At 40.6% G+C, this 16553-nt stretch overlaps 1 protein-coding gene across 5 annotated transcripts in view; it reads left to right on the forward strand.

The window, feature by feature from the left end:
* Nucleotides 1–16553, forward strand: part of ptpn11b (protein tyrosine phosphatase non-receptor type 11b) — a 61778-nt gene that overhangs the window by 29707 nt on the left and 15518 nt on the right. For 3 of the 5 annotated variants that reach the window (XM_036212933.1, XM_024293967.2, XM_024293965.2), the window contains exons 3-9: nucleotides 6626–6820; nucleotides 12072–12264; nucleotides 12491–12610; nucleotides 12714–12827; nucleotides 15233–15329; nucleotides 15501–15580; nucleotides 15678–15833. In XM_036212933.1, coding sequence (XP_036068826.1) covers nucleotides 6626–6820; nucleotides 12072–12264; nucleotides 12491–12610; nucleotides 12714–12827; nucleotides 15233–15329; nucleotides 15501–15580; nucleotides 15678–15833 — 955 coding nt within the window. The remainder of the gene's footprint in view (nucleotides 1–6625; nucleotides 6821–12071; nucleotides 12265–12490; nucleotides 12611–12713; nucleotides 12828–15232; nucleotides 15330–15500; nucleotides 15581–15677; nucleotides 15834–16553) is intronic. The other 2 variants (XM_024293968.2, XM_024293966.2) reach the window with 1 other exon arrangement.

Raw genomic sequence — 16553 nt, forward strand, 5'->3', positions numbered from 1 at the left:
CCAGTAAGATCCAACTTTATCCAAATTTACAATATTGAAATGAACAGAAACACTGTGAAACCTCACTTATTTATTCTTTGTTTTGCTTAAAGAGTGCTCCCTATATTTTTGTTGTTTTATTAATATGATGTGAATACTTTCAAAATGAAAATAAATAAGAGATCTCAGAGGATGCTGTGAGGGGGTAGGAATACAGAAGTTCACTTCTTCCCTCTCACTCTCTAGCAATTAATGAAACTTCTTTTGACACGCTTATAAAGGTTTCAAAGTGTTATACACTGTATATACAGAGGGGCAACAAAGTATTCAGTCAGCCACCAAGTGTGCAAGTTCCTCCACTTAAAAAGATGAGAGAATAATTTTCATCATAGGTAAACATCAACTATGAGAGACTAAATGAGAAAAAATATATATTCATTTGTAAATTATAGTGGAAAATGAGTATTTGTTCACCTACAAACAAGCCAGATTTCTGTCTCTTTCAGACCTAACTTCTTCTGGAAGGAGGATCCTGTCCTCCACTCGTTACCTGTATTAATAGTACCTGTTTGTACCAGTGTTGACCTGTAAAAACTGAAACTACATGAAGAAGCTGCATGTTGTTAATAAAAAAGCATATTGAAGGCCTAAAATGAAAGGTTTTTAGGTTTGACCGAACTCTTGATGGAACACTTGCATCTGCTGGATATATCAATAATAATTTCCAGTGCCGATTCGATACGATTCATGAGAGCCTGGATCAATTTGATTCTGATTTTTTTTCTATTCTTTGATCCACTCAGTTCAATTAAATTCATTTCAATTCAATTCAGTTTTGAGTTTACAAATTTAAGCACATTTGTTTAGAAATACTTTAATAATCTACTTTATGTTTTGAATATATTTATATTAATCTGATCCAGTTCACATACTGTAAATGTATCAGTGAAATAATGAGATTGTTAATATCATCCAGAGTTACATGGATTCTCTAAAGGAGAAGTTCTAACTAAAATGTTCAGATCATTAACATTGTAAACATTGTTCTGCTTCTCCTGGAGGACGTTTCAGTTTGGCCACTAGGTGGAGATCGCGCTGTAGCATTACACCTTATTCTAGAGGAAGAAGAAAGAATGAGGAAAAAACGATATTTAGACCACAATTGCTTCCTAAAAAAATTCCTTAAAAAAGATTGGAAAATTCATGTCTATGATTTTATAAAGATGTTCATTTAGTCAGCAATGTTTGTTCAGGTCGACCGAACGTTAGCATTAGCCGTCCTATGGGAAATTCCATTAAACATTAGCATCAAGCTAGCAGACTTTAACTTTATGTGCTAAATTGATTTTCATTTTTATGAATCGATTATTGATCTATTAAGCTTAAACCGGTTCAAATTGATAAACTGATTTTAACAACCCAGCCCTAATGCTGGAGTCACGGCTCCATGCCAGCAAATCATGAATTGTCTCATGAAATGTTTGGGTGGCTCTTTCTGCTCCTCTCAGTATTTGGATTTTCAGTTGAAACTTTGTTTCATCTTTGGTAAACTGAAACTTTGTCTTTCTGGTAAGTATTCAGCAGATGAAAAAGCAGAACTTTGCTCAATGAGGTAGAACAACCTTCTCTTATATCAAACTACCTCTTTATTGTCTTCCCTGCTGGTTGAAAATGACTGAAATCTTTGTGACGATGGAGGAAGTGCTTTTACAGGAAGCCTGCCATTGAGCCGACCCATCGGAGCGGCTCTTTGACTTCCTGCTTTTATCGCATTACCATCCATCTCTGAAGATTAATGTCCGTGGTAGAAATGAGATTATTTGCCATTGAAATGTATGGAAAATCTAATTTAGTGGGGATGGAGGTTCCACGGTGCTGCAGCGCAGCATTGAAATAACAAAGATGGACTCGGCTTCAGCATGTTGTGGAGGAGATACGACACCTTTCATTCTAGGCTACAATGCAGACGGGTAACGCTGGTTGGCAGAAAAGGAGATAAAACACAGTTCAGATTTAATGTGTTTTGTTGTCAGAAACTCTTTTGGTTTTAAGGACAGCTGAAACCCAGAGGTCCATGAAGACGCCACACACAAATGTTTTGATTCAGACCTGGGGTCCACATTGTGGTTTATATTACCACATTAGTGAATTCTTCTGAACTGGGCCCTGTGACTACATGTGTAGAGAGTTTGCTCAAATATTAGTTCAGGTCTTACCTATGGAGGCCTTTGTGACTCGTAATTCAAAATAAAAGTCAATACTGGAAATGCTTTTTCATTTTCACAATGTAGCTGCATTACTTGTCTCTTAAATGAAATTAAAAAGCAATCAGAACGGCTTTTGGTATTTCTTCTTCAACACCGCTCATTCTGTAACTTAATTAAAATGATAAAGAAAATGGCATCCAACATTTAGTTTTCACAAAGTTCTCTAGTAAATTTGTACTAAAATTCAGTTGTGAAAATGAAAAAGCATTTCCAGTATTGAATTACATTTTAATTATGAGTCACAAAGGCCTCCATACCATAGTGTTGAAGTCCCTGAATGATAAACTCAAACTCAGGGAAATACTGCGTTCATGTGGTGTTGGAATAATCGAAAAACTGACTGCCCCACTTGGAAATCCCACGTGAATATCCGAAAAACAAAAAATCTTTAAGCACTACATGAATGCAGAATAACTGAACAAAGGTGAATTTGTTTGTAGTGATCTACACAGAAAAATGCCACAAATACATGTTAAAAACTCGGAAAACAGGATTTTCATCAGAGGACAAACTTTAAACTAAGAAAGAAATATCCAATGAACAGTGAGGATGTTACGGCCAATAGTTATGTTGGAAAGTTAAGCCCCCACAGTTTCAAGCTGTTTTATACCAGAAAACTTTTTGTTACTCAACACATCTCATAAAAACGGAATCTTGATTCGACTTCTCTACTGTTCCGGCTCTGAACAGTCCTGAAGCTTTTTGGGGTCTCTCTTTCATAGGGAGGGGGCGAGGTCAGGTCATGGTCGGGGCTGAATACCTTCCCATAGACCTGTCCGCCGACAGAGCCATAAGGGGATGCAGGGAGCGTGGGAGGGGAAAAGAGGACTTCTGAGAGGAAGAAGTGGAAAAAGCTATGAAATTTGTTAGAACAAGCAAAGTGATGAAAGAAAATGAGATTTTTGCAATTTGATATAACCATTAGGCGGCTGAGAGCAGCAGAACAGACGGCCTGCAGCCTGCAGATCAGATAACTGCCCGGCCACCTCCCTGGCGGTTCCTGAATCTGTTTTCTACGCGTCTTTGTGCGTCGTCATACTTAATTAGTTTACAGAAAGCTCCGTTTATCTCTGCTGATTAGATGTGTTTACTGCAGTCGCTGATGGAGGATGCAGTTTACCCTGCACAGAGCAGCTGAGCTGCAGAGCCGCTTTTGCTCTAAGGCAAACACTTTATGGATCACCAGTGTGAGGAGCGTGTGCATGTGGAAGTAGATGCAGCGATTTCAGGGCAGCCAGAGGACTCTGAATATGCAAAGTGTACCAAATGTTTCCCTGCTTATCAGGCTAAAGGCTGCGTGCTTCTCTTTCCTGCTGCAATCACTGTGGCCTGGATCCAAACGCTTTAGAGGCGCCGGATGGAAACGGTTTGATGCATTTTGGAAAATGTTGATCACATTAAAGGTGAAAAACATTGTTTCAATTCGCAGGAAACAATCAAACCTAAAGTTTGATGTTTTTTACCGTGTTTTTGTCCTCCCCTCATCAGTTCAGATGAATGTTTGTTGGTTTGTGTTTTCTTGAAAGTGCTGTTGAACTTTTTTCCAGAAAGTCCAGCATCTCAGAGATACAGAGGAGTAATAATGGAGGTGAATGCAGACTCGTTAGTGTGGAGGAGACGATAACAGATGGCTGAAAAACAGAGTTTGTTCTGAGAGTGGGCGGAAAACAACACCTCGCTCCCATCATCATTTACTCTGTGTGTGTGTTCATGTCCGTGTGTGTTCTCTGGTTTGTGTATCTGTGTGTACAAGCATACATGTATGTAAGTATGTGTGTGCAAACGTAGAGATATGTTCATCTGTGTGTGAATGTGTGTGTCTGTGTTTTTGTCCATGTACCTGCCTTTGCCCTTGTGTGTGTATGTGTGCAGATATGTGTGTTTTTGTGTGTGTGCATTTGTGCATCCCCCATGCGCATGTGCATGTGTGTGCATATGTGCATGCACATTTGTGGCTGCTTTCATTTGTGTGTCTGTGCGCACACCATATGAGTGTATCACCATGTCTTTGTGTGTGTGTGTACATGAGTGTATAATTATTTATTTGTGTTTGGGTGTGCATATGTCTGCGTGTGTGTCACCATCTTTCTGTGTGTGTGCATGTGAATGCATCACTGTATTTTTGTTCGTTTGTTCGAGTTTCCTCGCTGCACTGAAAAAATGAAACACTGGATCAATTAACTAAAGTTCTGCAATTGAATACATCTTCAATTCTTAGTTTATATCAAATTGAAAATTTTAGTTGAGTTAACCATCGACTCAGAGTTTTAATTTGATATAAACTAATAATTTAAAATGAACTTTAGTTGGGCTGCACGGTGGCGCAGTGGTTAGCGCTCTCGCCTCACAGCGAGAAGGCCCCGGTTCGACTCCCGGCTGGGACCTTTCTGTGTGGAGTTTGCATGTTCTCCCCGTGCATGCGTGGGTTTTCACCGGGGACTCCGGCTTCCTCCCACCGTCCAAAAACATGCTTCATAGGTGAATTGGTGACTCTAAATTACCCCTAGGTGTGAATGTGAGAGTGAATGTGTGTGTGATTGAGGCCCTGAAACAGACTGGAGACCTGTCCAGGGTGAACCCCGCCTTCGCCCTTCAGTAGCCGGGATAGGCTCAGGCACCCCTGCGACCCCGAAAGGGAAGAAGCGGTCCAGAAAATGGATGGATGGATGAACTTTAGTTAATTGATCCATTGTTTCGTTTTTCCAGTGTAAGTAATCAGACTGTTAAGTGTCTGTCCCACATGATCTGATCCTGCCGGTCCTGGGATTTGAACCAGCATTCCCCCCAGCTGCTCCTTGTTTTAACCCGTAGACTCAACTTTTCAAACTTCAAACTTTATTTATTTGTATAGTGCCTTTCATTCATACGAAACTCAAAGCGCTTGACATAAAAGCAAATAAACTACATATTAAAAACACAGAGAGCTAAAAAGAACAAAACACACAAAGAAAACGACATTTACAAAAGAAAAAACACCCCTCCCTCCCCGGTTCCTCCCACAACCCACCCAGTTCCCTGAACATAATACATGACAACAAAACTGAACAAAGACTTAAGAGCTGCTGATATAAGGAAACGTCTGGCTCGGTACTGCTGAGCAGAAGCCATGTTGAAGGGATCCATTTATTCCAAGGCCCAGCCCGGCCACGGGGGTCATTGCTGCAGCGCCCCCCCAGCACAGGTCTGCACAGGGCCCATTCTACAGAGCAGAACCCCAGCCGTCCAAGTGAGAATGGGCACCACAGCAACAGCCCCCCCACAGGTGGAGCCCCAGAATAGAGGATCCCCGTGAGGAAACACTGGAGTTAAAATTTTAAAAACATAAAAACAATTAAAACATAGTGTGACGAAGAGGCTGAGACATTTGGATCCATATGCAACAAGGTTTTAATGAATGCGAGGAGCAGGAAAACACAAGACAAGGCGTCATCAGGAAACAGTCCAGGGTCAGGGCACGGAACGAGGCAGGAGATGAAGAAACAGGCAGGGGTCAAACACAGAGAGGCAACAGAGAATAAATGCTCAGCGTGACTGTTCTGGAGAACACATCAAGACTTCGCATGGAGCAGAGTGTTGAGCCTGACAGATGTCAAAAGTGTGTTTAAAAAAATTGTGTGGGAGACTCAGAAGATGAGAGAGCAGGTTCTACAAAAAACATTGGTAAGCATGTTTCCACGTCTGGGTTTTTGAGGTTATGAAGAGATTTTCCTGGTATATGGATGCCTCTGTCCAGCAGACAAAGACCCCCGCTGCTGCATGGGGGGGGGGTTTATTACAGCAGCAGAGAACACAGTCAAATTTAAAGGTGTAATGTTGCACTTTTGTTTATATGAACATCTTTAGTTTTTTATGTATAGGAATATACATGAGATCAAAGCTGTTATTGGTGTTTTGTTTTTATAAATTGGCCTCTTTTTTGTTTTGAAGTACTTCATATATGTTTTATTAAAATTATATGTTGTAAAATGTTTAAAAAAATACATTTTTAGCTTCAATCTAGTTAGTTTTCCCTTTTTTAACCTTTTTAGTGAGAAATGATCCCAACTGTGACTCTGAAACCTTCACATGATCTGAACAATGATCTGTTAAACCCCTAACGTTGGTTGTCTGGAGATACTTTGGTTTCAGGACAGGTGATGTTCTCTAAACACGGCTACTATGCAAAACATGCTGAAAAGTAAAAGTTATTTAAATAAAACTGTAACTGTAAAATGTAGTAGTATTTTTTTTTATTTTTTGCTATCTTCCCGTTTATCACAAGTCGTACCATCACCGAAGTTTCAAACTCAGATGTCGCATATCCCAGATTTGTCCTCATGTTGTGCAGGCCTAATTTAAACTGAATGAACTTTATTGATTCTCTTGTGTTGTTTGTTCAGACGGAGCGATGAGGTGACCCACATCAAGATCCAGAACTCAGGAGACTACTATGACCTGTACGGAGGGGAGAAGTTTGCCACGCTGGCCGAGCTGGTGCAGTACTACACCGAGCAGCAGGATCTCCTGCGGGAGAGGAACGGCCATGTCATCGAGCTCAAGTACCCGCTCAACTGCAAAGACCCCACCTCTGAGAGGTAACCTTCAACTCCTGACTTTCTGCACCAGCGTGAATTGGTTCCTGTATGTGCATTCCAGTGGTTCTCCGAGGCTCATCATGCAGTTAAAAGCCCTGCAGGAACTCATCGTTTGAGGTCCAAGATTCTTTTCTATGGAAGGGACAAGACTTTGGGTGAAACGTTACGTCTTTTTTTTATTTTCCCCAATCAAATAAAACTAGAGTCAGGAATCGATTAAAAAAATTAACCGATTAATCGCAAATTTGCGAAAAAAACAAATCACAATTATTCGCAATTTACTTTTCTTTTTGCCACAGTATTTGCCGACCACATAAATAATCACACACAAAACTGTACATTTAAAACATTTAAATTTGATTAAGGCTGTCAATCGATTTGAAAAAGATATCAGAATAATCACACTTTTGTTATGTGATTAATCACTATTAATCACAATGTTTTACTTGGTACATTTATGACAATATTTGTTTTGAACAAAAACAGGCTTCATTTTTACTGTATTAAATGTTTTAAATCACGCCGTGGAAGCCTAAATCGGTGAGGCAAAGCAAAGGACTGCTGCTCTGCAGGTGCAAGAAAGTTGTGTTAATGAATATTGACGTGTTAATTCTGCTAGGTTAATCGCATGTGTGAATGCATTCATGTTCACAGCCCTAAACAAAACCTTTACATCATGTAAAAATGTAATTTTAAACTTATTTCAACTGATTCTGTGGACAGACACCAATTCATGCAGCTGTTTTATTTACATCAGCAAAAGAAGGCGTGGCTAAAAATGTGACGTTCTTGGTTAAATCGCTGGCAGAGACAATAAAGCGGAAAAACAGAAGGGATCCAAACATGAAGTGATCCATCCATCCATCCATCCATTTTCTTGTCCGCTTCTTCCCTTCTGGGGTCGCGGGGGTGCCGGAGCCTATCCCGGCTACTGATGGGCGAAGGCGGGGTTCACCCTGGACAGGTCGCCAGTCTGTCGCAGGGCCTCAATCACACACCCATTCACACCTAGGGGCAATTTAGAGTCACCAATTAACCTATGAAGCATGTTTTTGGACGGTGGGAGGAAGCTGGAGTCCCCGGTGAAAACCCACGCATGCACGGGGAGAACATGCAAACTCCACACAGAAAGGTCCCAGCTGGGAGTCGAACCGGGGCCTTCTCGCTGTGAGGCAAGAGCGCTAACCACTGCACCACCGTGCAGCCCTGAAGTGATCCAGTTAAAACAAAAATAAAAATCCAGTTTTTTGTGTTTCATTGAGCGCTTCCACAGAATCTGAATGTTAGCAGTAATCTGAATGAAGAGCTTTACGGGGTAAGACAACTGTCAAAGTGAAACACATGTTTAAAGGTAAAGTTGTGCACACATAAAAAAAAAAATAAGTAAAATGTACAAATACTTTCAAATTAGGGCTGCACGACATGAGGGGAACTCACAATATTACTGATCAATATTACAGTGTGACGTATTGTAATACATCGTGGCCATTTACTTGCACCCATTTTGTTTGATAAAAGTCAAGTTGCATACGTTTCATTTTTATCTAACCCATCCAGCCGTTGGGTCATGGATGAAGTTTCAGACTCTGGATTCGTCTCTTCTCACTCACAACACTCAGATGTGCCTCGCGTCCGTCTGCATTAATAGTTGCATGTTTGGACAATCTTACAAAATGTCTCAATGTCTGCACGTTTCTCAGAGGCTTCATCCTTGGAGAGCGTGCAGCTCTCAGTGGAGGAGGTCATGGAAACTGACGTGATCTTCTGTGGTTCACGTCGGGCATGGAAGTGTTTGCATCTTCAGCTTGCTCGTGTGCACATCACAGAGTTTGGAGCTGCTGTTTGTGACTGAGGCTTGACTCAAGGTTTTGGTGGTTTTGTGCTCTGCAGGCGTCTCTCATTACACTTCCTCTGTGCTCCATCTCGCCATCAGGAGAATAACTGCACAGATGCAGCCTTTTCCTCCAGGCGTCAGAGCAGGAGACAGTAACATTAGTGAGTGGGAGTCTGCACGAAAATACGCAGTTGTTCATCTTTTCCTGTCTAAAAATCTTTTTAGACAGGAAACGCCCCCCCCGCTTTACACGTTTCTGCTCTGGGGGGTGAAAAAGCAAACATCAAAATCAGTGAAACCAGAGATCTGAAGGGAAGTCGCTGATGTGGTTTGTTTATGAAATTCGCTTTTTTTCTTGTTCCAGTGAGCGATTCTAGAGCCAAACCCTCTGTTTACTGTTACCACTGAATTTCCTGCTAGAAAAAGAGACTTTCTGTGCAAGAATCCAATCAGGTTGTCGCTGATTATTCAAAAAAAGGTTATCGGATCCAAATACAACACTTCTTTGCAAATACATCCCAATAGATTGGCGCTGAAGGGGAAAAATGCTCACCTGGAACATCGCTGATAACAGCTGCGACATGATGAGAGAAAGTTTCTGTAGATTTTCTTTGGAGTCAATAGGTATTTGTTTGTTTCTTAGTTCCTCAGGGCAGCTGATCAGGACTTATTTTATTCTAAACTATACAAAAACACACCCTTAGAAATAAGTCGCAAATTATTTCCCAATCAACATATTTTCTTTAAACAAGCAAAAAAATCTGCCGATGGGGCAGACAAATGGTCTTAAAAGAGTTAATATCTTAAGAAAAGGATTCTAGTCACTAAGACATGTTTTCTCAAACTAAAATTATTCTGTTATTGAAAAACTTTCTTGGTAAGATTATTATATGTGCAAGACAGAAATTAAGGAACTTTTCTTTAAAAAAATGTATTTTTACTTTCTTAAGATTCAGTATTTGCAGTGAACAAACTGACTTTCTAATTTATACAAAAGGGAGATACAGTGGGGCAAAAAAGTGTTTATACCTTTGGGGGGAATTGAAAGTCTGTGTTGCCCAATGAAAGCCCCAAAACATCTCTGCTCTAGAGGAAATCTGCATGGAGGAATGGACCAAAACATCACTGCTCTAAAGGAGATCTGATGGAGGAATGAACCAAAGCATCACTGCACTAAAGGAGATCTGATAGAGGAATGGACCAAAATTACTAGCAACAAGGAAACCTTGTGAAGACTTCCAGAAAAAGTTTGACGGCTGTCATTGCCAACAAAGGAGATATGAAAAAGTATTGAGATGAACTTTAGTTATCGAACAAATACATATTTTCACCTTAATTTACTAATAAATTCTTTAAAATTCAAACAATGTGATTTTCTGTATTTTTATTCTCATTTTGTCTTTTATAGTTGATGTATTCCTGAAAATTATAGACCTCTCTCATCTTTTTTAGTGGGAGAACTTGCTTACTTTTTTACCCTCTGTATATCTGCAAATGAAACAACCTTTTTCATCTTTGTTGAAGATTTTATAACAGTAACAAAATACTCAGAAAAGCCCAAAATAAGATAGGTACTTAAGCAGGAACTATTCTTATCTTTGAAAAACAAAAAACTGGTTTAGGCTTTCTGTGAAGAATGAGCCTGAATCAAGTTTATTTAGTTACAGACAGACAGATGCGGCAGACACAATATGGCGATTTCTTTTGGACCGTAGATCCAGAGGAGGGCTGGCAACGCAGAACCCTGGGTTCGATTCCAGGGTTGTCCACTGATCCCCACCCAGATTGGGTCCTCAGTCAAGACCCTTGACGCTGCTGCCTAACTGGGTCCCTGTGCCCCTCAAGTATAGGGTTGTGTCAGGAAGGGCATCCGGCATAAAAACTCTGCCAAATCACTGATGCCAAACAGTGGGTGCTGTTACGCTGTGGCGACCCCAAAAGGGATAAGCTGAAAGTGAACTACTACTCTACCCCACCCTAACAAATCTTAGTAAATGAAAAAATAGTCCAAAAAGATAGGAGAACGCCAATTTTTAACATTTTAAAACCGTAACTGTTTAACATAATTCTGAATAATTACAAGGCAGGAATATTATTCTAGAATAAAACAACTTAAACCTTAAATAACTTTTAATATTTTACTCTACATAAAAATATATTTTGTCAAAATTTATACAAGTTAAAAATGAGCGCAAGATAACATCAGGTCATTAATAACAATAAAATAAAATGATCTGGAGGGCCGGACAGAATAACCCGGAGGGCCGGATTCGGCCCACGGGCCTTGACTTTGACACCTGTGCTCTAGGAGATAAATGTTTTAGATGATGAAAAACGTATTTTTCCGGTGATGTTTGCTCTTTTTAATCAGTTCTTTTTGGTTTTCTGCTTGAACATTTTGGTGAGCTTCATCTCACAGAATGACAGACTTCTCTCAATCTTCTCATCTTTTCGAACTACTTTGATCCTCTGGATCTATAGAGTGTAGGTAATATTTCAGCTACATTCTAGCTGTTTTGGCTTTTTTTTTTTTTTAGGTTTTTTTTTTTGGCTGTTTTGAAGTTTAGCAAATCTTTCAGGTTAATCCTAGCTGTTTTGGCTAATTTAGGCTTTTTTCAGTATTTTTTTCCATTTTGGAGTTTAGCTAATATTTCAGTTATATGCTATCTGTTTTGGCTAAACTAGGCTTTTCTTTTTAGTTTTTTAGACTGTTTTGAGTTAGGCTAATATTTAATTTAAACCTTTTTTCAGATTTTTAGGATATTTTAAAGTTGAGCAATTTTTTTTCAGCTACAGGCCAGCAGTTTTGGCTAACCTAAGTGTTTTTTAGGCCAATTTTGCATTTAGCTAATATTTTAGCTGGCTATCAGCTACAGCGTTTTCAGCTATTAGCTTCAGCTTTTTCAGCTATCATCTTCAGTGATTTTAACTATCAATTTAATCATCTTAAGCTATCAGCACTAGCATCTTCAGCAGCCAAATTCAGCTTACAGCATTCAAGCTAGCATTATCACAGGTAATGTTATGTTAGGTAATGTTATATATCTAGTATATCTAGTTCATCTTTTTTTTTTAAAGTTACGGTTTTAAAGTTTTAAAAATATAGTTTTAGAGTGTTTAATAAATGTTTATCCTGTTCGGCCCGCGACATAAGGTGTGTTTTGGATTTTGGCCCCTGTGTGATTGAGTTTGACATCCCTGTCCTATAGTCTTGAAAAAGAGATGTTCAGATCTGAGGATCTTTTTTCAACAAACTATTAAAAACAAAAACAACACAAAGTATGCAATGTAACCAAGATTCTGTAACTCCTCTGATAAACGTGATACTGACCTTTTTAAAGAGACACAGTTTGTGGGATCTTGCTGTTCTGTCAAAGTTGAGTTGATTCTTGGAGCTGCTTGGCGTTGTCTCCTCAGGTGGTACCACGGCCACCTCTCAGGGAAAGACGCAGAGAAGATGCTGACAGAGAAGGGCAAAGCTGGCAGCTTTTTGGTACGAGAGAGTCAGAGTAAACCTGGAGATTTTGTCCTCTCGGTTCTGACCAACGAGGAGAAGCATGAGAACGTGGACCGGAAGACCAAGGTGACCCATGTCATGATCCGATTCCAGGTGAGGAGGAAACTCTGAGTGTTTAACCCTCTGAGCATTAAAAGTCTTTAACATACTGTAACTTTTCAACCTTTAACACCATCATCGCCTTTTCTCCTTCACAATCTACTGAAGTGATGGTTTTTACGGTTAAAAAGTTACAATACATCAAAGATCATAAACACTGGAGCTCCGGTGGTAAAGGGTTAAAACAACTGCATCTGGATCTTTGGATGTTTCTGCTCAGCAGGACGGAAAGTATGATGTAGGTGGAGGTGAGAAGTTTGACACCCTCACTGACCTGGTGGAGCACTACAAGAAGAACCCCATGGTGGAAAAGAGTGGCATCGTGGTGCACCTCAAACAGGTACCCAGGACACAAAAACAGAAGATTTATGTACGACTTACTTGTTGTTTGTGAGTCGGTTACGACTGATTCACCTGTCGGTGTTTCTGTGTGACATTTAAAGCCCTTTAATGCTACGAGGATTAATGCAGCCAACATCGAGAACCGGGTACGAGAACTCAACAAAGTGGCAGACAACTCAGAGAAGCCCAAACAAGGATTTTGGGAAGAATTTGAGGTTTGTGTTTCTCAGTTTTCATTAGAAGATGAGTTTAAAAAAAGTTCCTTCAGTGTGTAACGCTTGTGCTATCCTAGGCATGTTTACATTAAAAGTGGGGTCATCTGGACCCCATAAGACAGGATGCTGAATTTTTTTTTAAGACTTTTTGTCTTCACTGGTGTCTGTGGCAGACCCCTGTTCACCGCTGTTATGGGAGGGATCACACATCAATGTAAGGGTGGGGTCATCTGGACCCCATTAGAGAGTCACTGCGGGCGGTCACACCTGTACAGGGCACACAGGTGACTCCAACAAAAGTCATAGACCACTCAGTGAACCACTAGAGAGAAAACGTTTGTTTTTTCCTATGGGCATGCTGCAGGCAGCAGGTCGTAGTGAACATCTATACCACACGTAAGGGTAAAGGTGAGACGCACACTTGTCATATAGATTTTTCAGACTGAACAAGGATCCTATTAGTGCTGTTCACGTGATATGTCCTTGCTGCAGCCTGACTGTTAGAAATGAGGCAATCAGTGTAGTTATGTATCACGTGCACACTCCTTGCGTGCAGCATTTGTGCAGTCAGTAAGGAGCCAGTCCTCACACCTTACTAGTGACTAGAGTGTCGTGTAAGAACACCATACGACAGCATCACTCATATGTCATAAATGTTTACCTTCTATTATCCTTACGAATACTTCACGATACACTTACCACTCACACATTAGCTGCATTTCCATTACACATGTACAAAACTTTATTGTAATTCTACAAAAAAAAAAAAAAAACAGGATCTGAGGATCCAACAATTCCAGCATATCACGCTCAACTTCTGATGAGCTGTGATGCTGTGGGACCAAGCATGCTATTTGGTTGTTGGTCATGTGACTAATTTAATTTGAAAAATGTTTTTTTTTCTTCAAATTTGTCAATTTCGATATGCCTCAAAAACCAATTAATCAGGACGAAAAATCGAAACGATCCTCCGATTGATCCGAGCTTACCCCAGACTCCCGGAGAACTGATGTGAATTTGTGAGATGAATTTGTGAGACGTCTTTCTGCTGTTTTACCAAGTAAAACATTGAAGTCTCTTCCGACAATAGCAGCGGGTCCCATAAATTCAAATTCAAATTAATTTTATTTATATAGCACCTTTCCAGTTAAAAAACAGCTCCAAGTACTGTACATAAAACAAATAAAAATAAAAGAAAAACTATACCCCACACATGCAATAATATAATAAGATAAGCCCCTCATAATTATAAAAACAGAAACAAACAGATAAAATAGAAAAGCCAGCAGATCACAACGGAATAACCTGAAGGTGCTGTCCACCCTGTCCTCCTATTGGCTGGAGTGTCAGCATCTAGGCAACATGAGGACGTCCCGCTCATCCCCCGCACCCTCCAGCCCAAATCCCCCAGCTCCCCGGCCCAGTGCACCCAACTGGGCACATAAAGCTAGGGAGCTCAGGGGACACGGAACAAGGAAGGCCAGAGGACAAGCAGGACCATCCCCATGAGCCCGAACACACACACCCCAGCCAAGAGTGAGAAGACGCTCGTATACAAGTAAAAAGTGTAAAATAAACGATAAAATAGACAAAATATAAAACAGATAAAGTATAAAAGTAAAAAACAGCTATAATGTAGTGTTATAAAATATAATATATGTTAATACATAAAAAGTAAAACTTTAGTAAATGGCATAAAACAAATAAATACATAGTAAGATATAATAAAATATACACGTAAAATGCTAAATCCCAAATACAATCTACTTAAAAGCTGAATTAAATAAATGTGTCTTCAGTTTCTTTTTAAAAACCTCAACAGTGGATGAAGCCCTCACGTCCTCAGGCAGGCTGTTCCACAGACGAGGCCCATTAAAATCAATCCTATAGCTGACAGGGAGCCAGTGCAGAGATTTTAAAGTTGGTGTAATGTGCTCTCTCTTCCTGGTTCTTGTTAAGAGGCGTGCAGCTGAGTTTTGGACAAGCTGCACGCGGTTAAGTGTGGTTTTCTTTACTCCAGAGAGGAGCGCATTGCAGTAATCTATTCTTGATGTTATAAAAGCATGAATTAAGATTTCCGCACTGGCTCTAGAGAGAAAGGGTCTAACTCGGACGATATTCCTCAAATGATAAAAAGCAGTTCCATAGTGAGATACCAAAACAAATGTTGGCAATTGTGTTGAAAAAAGTCTGTATCCTTGTAAATCCTGTTCAGCCTTTATGTAACAGATACCGGTAATAGTGTCGATACTTTTGTTTTGCTTCATTTGGATGCTGAGCCCAGTTTTCCAAAGTTTGAGCAAATAGCTAGCGTCTTAGATTTTGTTTGTTGTCGTGGTAACTTCCTGCAGCCTCTGCTTTGGTGACAGGAGTGCAAATGAAGCCTTCTCCTTGATGTTCTGCAGGTACTTCAGCAGCAGGAGTGCAAACTCCTGTATCCCCGGAAAGAAGGCCAGAAGCCTGAGAACAAGAGTAAAAACAGATACAAGAACATCCTCCCCTGTGAGTCACACAGCAACCTGCCGCTTCCTGTCTCTCCTGCTTCCTGTGGAAAGACTGACACAAGCAGACAGACGGCGGCTCAGAGGCCTCCGTGCAGTGTGGAGGTTTCCTCTGAGAGCCTGAGTGAGGCTCTGCCGCTCTGAACTCAGACCTCTGACTCTGTGTTTGCAGTTGACACAACACGAGTTGTGATTCGAGAAGCAGATCCAGAAGTTGCTGGTTCCGATTACATCAATGCCAACTATATCCGAGTGAGTGTGTCTCTGAAAAGGCAGAAGAGATCAAGACATGTGAGATAAAAACTGGATTTAGTATAGATTTTTTTACCTCTGCCGTTGATCCCCGCAGAGCATGCTGGAGGACGGGCGCCACGTGGTGGAGGGCAAAGTCTTCATCGCCACGCAGGGATGCCTGCAGAACACGGTGGTGGACTTCTGGAAGATGGTCTACCAGGAGAACACGCAAGTCATCGTCATGACAACGAAAGAGACAGAGAGAGGGAGGGTGAGCACGCTGAAGGTCTGACTGTATCTGAGAACTGGATGGAGTGACGTCGTCCACAGAAAACAGTTTACTTCCATCTCCGACCAAATGAAGTCAATTCAGTCGCCATTTTCTTCTATCCACCATGTTGGAGCCAGACGATATCAGCAAGCAGTGATTAGTCTAAGTCAGTCTGAGTCAACGTTTCTATGGCAACCACTGTCTCCAATCAGAAGTGAGCTTGTTGGAAGGCCACACCCCGACCAATTTCTTGTGTTTTTCACACTCCTACCACTTGAAAACAGGATATATACAAAATCTGTCAAATGTTTTGACTGTGTCACATGGGGGCCAGCAGGCTCCGCCTACTTTTATTGAGCCATTTGGTTGGCCAATTTATAACTTGAACTACAGAAAAAGTATAGTAAAAAAGAGTATTGTCAAAAAGATATTTTAAAAAGTATCTGATCAGGAATGTTTATTCTGACCAATAGACTGACTGAGGAACAGCTGTTTCTTCTTCTTCTTCTTCTTTTCCTTTGGGCTTTTCCCTTCAAGGGTCGAAACAGCGAATCAGTTTCCTCTATCTAAGCCTGTCTTCAGCATCCTCCACTCTAACACCAGCCACCTTCATGTCTTCATTCACTGCATCAAGAAACCTCCTCTTTGGTCTTCCTCTAGACCTCTTTCCTGGCAGCTCTAGACTCAGCATCCTTCTACCAATATATTCACTGTCTCTCC

Source organism: Oryzias melastigma, linkage group LG7 (genome assembly GCF_002922805.2).
Source record: "Oryzias melastigma strain HK-1 linkage group LG7, ASM292280v2, whole genome shotgun sequence".
Lineage (NCBI taxonomy): Eukaryota > Metazoa > Chordata > Actinopteri > Beloniformes > Adrianichthyidae > Oryzias > Oryzias melastigma.